Raw genomic sequence first — 3,816 nt, forward strand, 5'->3', positions numbered from 1 at the left:
AAACTCACAATTTGACCTTGAGTCTCAAGGTGAGTAGCAGCTTTCACATTGTGATTTATATGGGCATTGGTAACCAATTAACACCCAATTGACAGTGAGCTCTATATCTACATAATGATAAAGCTAAAATGCTAGTTAAAATGTAAGTGTGCATGATCCAACAATACACAAAAATTATTTAAAAGGTGTTTTAGGAAGAAGATCAAAGTATCTACATAGTAGTTGATAAAATATATCCCAAGGATTCAACTATTGTGCAATTAGTCTAGTCCTTCAAGAATAAGACAAGACGAAATTTTAAAATATTATAAAGATACCAAGTACAATACCATATTATTTTGTATACAAAAATAAATAAACCACTTTTTTTTTAAGATACTAAAATATTACTTAATCAAAGCATCTGAGATAATTATTAGCCATTTACAGTTAACAGTTCTAAATGTATATATTATAGAGTAATTGATTTCTTACAACTATATTGTTTCTTCTATATTAATAAATATATAAAAATAGTGTAAATTGGGAGTAGCCTAAGTCAAGCAGTAGACAACTATAGGCTGATGATGATGATATTGATATTAATACACCAGTAACTCTGTAATTTACTGCACTAGTAGTAGTAAAACAATGCATTTTTTTCAGAGTAAATAGTTGTTTGTATTATTCTTTGGTCCATAAACTACAGGTCGGTTGTTGTAGGCTGGCTGAACCTTTGCTCACCCACCTGTTCTGGTGAAGCCGGACAGGCCCCAGGTGACCATTAATCCCTCAATCATAAAAAAAACTACCAGTTGATTAGCAGATTCATTGGTATTTAAAATCACAGAAGAGCAAACACAGTTATAATTATCATTTCAGATTTACTTTACATTGACCTGATCTTGTCATTTACCATGATAAAAAGCATCCTTTGTGTTATTTCAGCTTCCAAAGTATCTTTGTGGAAATCTCAGCTATTTTCGCATGATTAAGTAACAAACATAAAACTTTCACATTTATAATATTTGCATGGGTCAAGAAAATTTGTTGTTGATTTAATCTAAGTAATCCTAAAGAAAAGTTTTTTTACTCTTGTCATTCAATAAATTTTAGATTCAATATACAATTGACTAATTTAGAAATTAACAAATAACCTTGATTATTGTGAGAATTTTGGCTTCATATACTTTAATTTAAATTAGTAGACAAATTAAACAGAATACAGTAACTATTTGATGTATCGTAACATACAGAGTCGAAATATAGTTTTCTGACTTTTTACATTTTATTTTTGTTTCAGTGCCAATATTTTAGGTTTTTCGTCGATATCATTTGAAACTTACCAGATTATTGTAATTGAAGCCTTCCGCTTGACCTTCGAAGTATTCCCCGTTCAATTTCTCCTCCATGATTCAATTCTAACTAATTTATTTATTAACAGTCATAGGAACAAGTTTTTTTATTAACATTGTTTAAGTCTTGGTTTAAAATTTAAAATGGGTTTGGTATCATGATTTGTTTAATCGATCCACTTTATCTTTAGCCACATAACAGTTCATAAAAAGCCTCATTGTTTTATTTTTATAACACTTCACTTAATTTAAAAATACAAAAATGTGAAATCGATTCAGAAAATTCAATGTTCACAACGTAGATTTTACTTTTAAGTTTACCTTGACACATAAAACTGTCAAAGACGCCATGTTTACAATGTTAAAAAATCAAAGAGGTTTTACATCAGTTGTCTAATTGTACAAAGAAAAGGGACAAAGACAATACAGCCAATTTTTTTTAAATCGTACTTCTATCTTCTATTGCAATTATCAGTACAATGTTGACAAACCTAGACTATTTCGTAAACAAAAGTAGTCTTCTTATGAAATTAAATATTTTCAGGCAGAAACCTACTATTGCTAGTGAACAATCAAATAAATAATATGTAATCAGCTTATTTTTACAATTTAAAATTTTAGCTTTCCTTTGAAGATTTGAAAGAATAGAAAATAGATATCTTGAGTAATTTAAAATTATTATCTGCACAAGATGTTTCACTAAAGAAGTTAGTTAAAGCACGGTGCAAAAAAATATATATTAATTCTTTAGGAAGCGGGTGTAGTTGAAGGATTATATTCATTTAACAATGTATGTTATTTAGTATAAATGTAAAAAAGTAATTTTAAATGCAGGAGCAATAATAATCTATTATTAATATCAACTCTTATATGTAATTTTAGGTGCATATGTTACAAGTTGTTTCGGACTGTCGGGTTTATGTAATTACGGTTTGACAGCTGTTTGACTGTCACTAAGATTGTTAATAGGTAGGTAGGTGTCCAATTGCTATTTTACTTAGGCTTTTTTAGCTGCTTGTAGCTCAGGAAGAAGCTATAATTATAGTAACACGTCTTTGCTTTTTCATGGGCCCAAGATCCTACATATTTAAAAACCTAGTGTAACAGTGAGTTTGCTGCGTTTTCCTTTGTCACCGAAATACCCATTAATAGTAGCGGCGTGCTGTAAAATACAAACATCACAAAACAGCAGCAAATCAACATGGTTTAGATAACACTGAATAGAGTTGTAAAATATCCCCGGAGCAAGTTTATTCTTAACCTTAAAAGAGTAAATTAACATAAGTTCATTCGACCCTGATTAATTATGTGAGTTTAACCTTAACTTTACATAGAAAGAATGCGACGATATGTGTGAATGAAGAGCTAAGTTACAGGCATAAAATCTCATTAATTTTAAATTAAGTCTTCTTATTTTATCACATTGTTTCATGGACAATTAGTTTGACATTTTTACAAGCCAATATAACCAGCTTTCCTGATCAAATAGATTTATTTCAGTTTCTCAAAATGATTGTAAACTTGTATTTTAACTGAGACATCACTATTTTGTTGAAATATGAAACTTTAAAGGAGGATGTAATTGGTTTTGTAAGCTGCGCCTAGCAGTATCGGCAATATATCTCCTTTTTTAATCAAATTTAATCCATGATTATATTCCAAATTACATTTATTATCTATGGATTATAATTTTTCTTGGCGGGGACGCGAGTAACGGTGTTGTGTGAATTGCTTTATGTGGTTTATTTAGTGTTTTTCCAGGGTTAAATGTGTAATAACGGTGGTTTATTAACTGTTTAGTATCTGTGTAATTGCACAAATGTGGTAAAATGAACCGACTGAAACACTCGCCGAAGCTTCTCGGGCTCTTTAAAAAGTCTACTGAAAAAGTCTCGGTAAATAACCATTTCACTGAGATTATATTTCATCCCATATTATCTCATCTCATTTTATTTAATTTCATGCCAATTGATTAATGTTTCTAATTAATCAATTTAATTTAATTTCACTTCGTATTATCATTTTTCATAAAAAATGTATAAAAGATGGTATGATGGCTTTGCTTTTTCAGTTGGAAAAACAGAACTACTACTACAGTTTTTTAAACTTACAAAATTAAATGTGGATTGTGGACTTTTTGGCGGGAACGCGAGGAGTGAAGTTGTGTGATTGTTGTTATTTTATTTTGTTTATTTTATATTTCTTTAGACTTAAATGCGTGATAACGGTGGTTTATTACCTGTTATCTGTGAAAGTGCATAAATGTGGGAAAATAAAACAAAGCCGTTGGAAGTAACTTCTCGGGATGTTCCAAAAAGTCCACTGAAAAAGTTTCAGTAAAGGACCACCATTTTACTGAGATCATAATATTTCATCCCATATCATGTCATAATTTTTTATATAAAAACTGGACTTGGAAAACTGGAAAGCAAAGCCATAAATGTAATACAAAAGACTAGGCTGTATGGTAAGACACCTTTGC

The 3,816-nt window shown here is 29.9% G+C and overlaps 1 protein-coding gene across 4 annotated transcripts in view; it reads right to left on the reverse strand.

Annotated features, from left to right (window-relative positions):
- The window catches only part of jvl (javelin-like), a 68,071-nt gene extending 66,378 nt beyond the window's left edge, over positions 1-1,693 (reverse strand). For 3 of the 4 annotated variants that reach the window (XR_003624683.2, XM_089731842.1, XM_028174549.2), the window contains exon 1: positions 1,326-1,692. Coding sequence is in view for 3 of the 4 variants with exons in the window: in XM_089731842.1 (XP_089587968.1) it covers positions 1,326-1,391 (66 nt within the window). In the remaining variant the exon portion in view is untranslated. Of the gene's footprint in view, positions 1-1,325 lie in introns of all 4 variants that reach the window. The other variant, XM_028174550.2, reaches the window with a different exon arrangement.
- Between the last annotated feature and the right edge of the window lie 2,123 nt (positions 1,694-3,816).

The sequence above is a fragment of the Bombyx mandarina genome, chromosome 12 (assembly GCF_030267445.1).
Source record: "Bombyx mandarina strain Sakado chromosome 12, ASM3026744v2".
Classification (NCBI taxonomy): domain Eukaryota; kingdom Metazoa; phylum Arthropoda; class Insecta; order Lepidoptera; family Bombycidae; genus Bombyx; species Bombyx mandarina.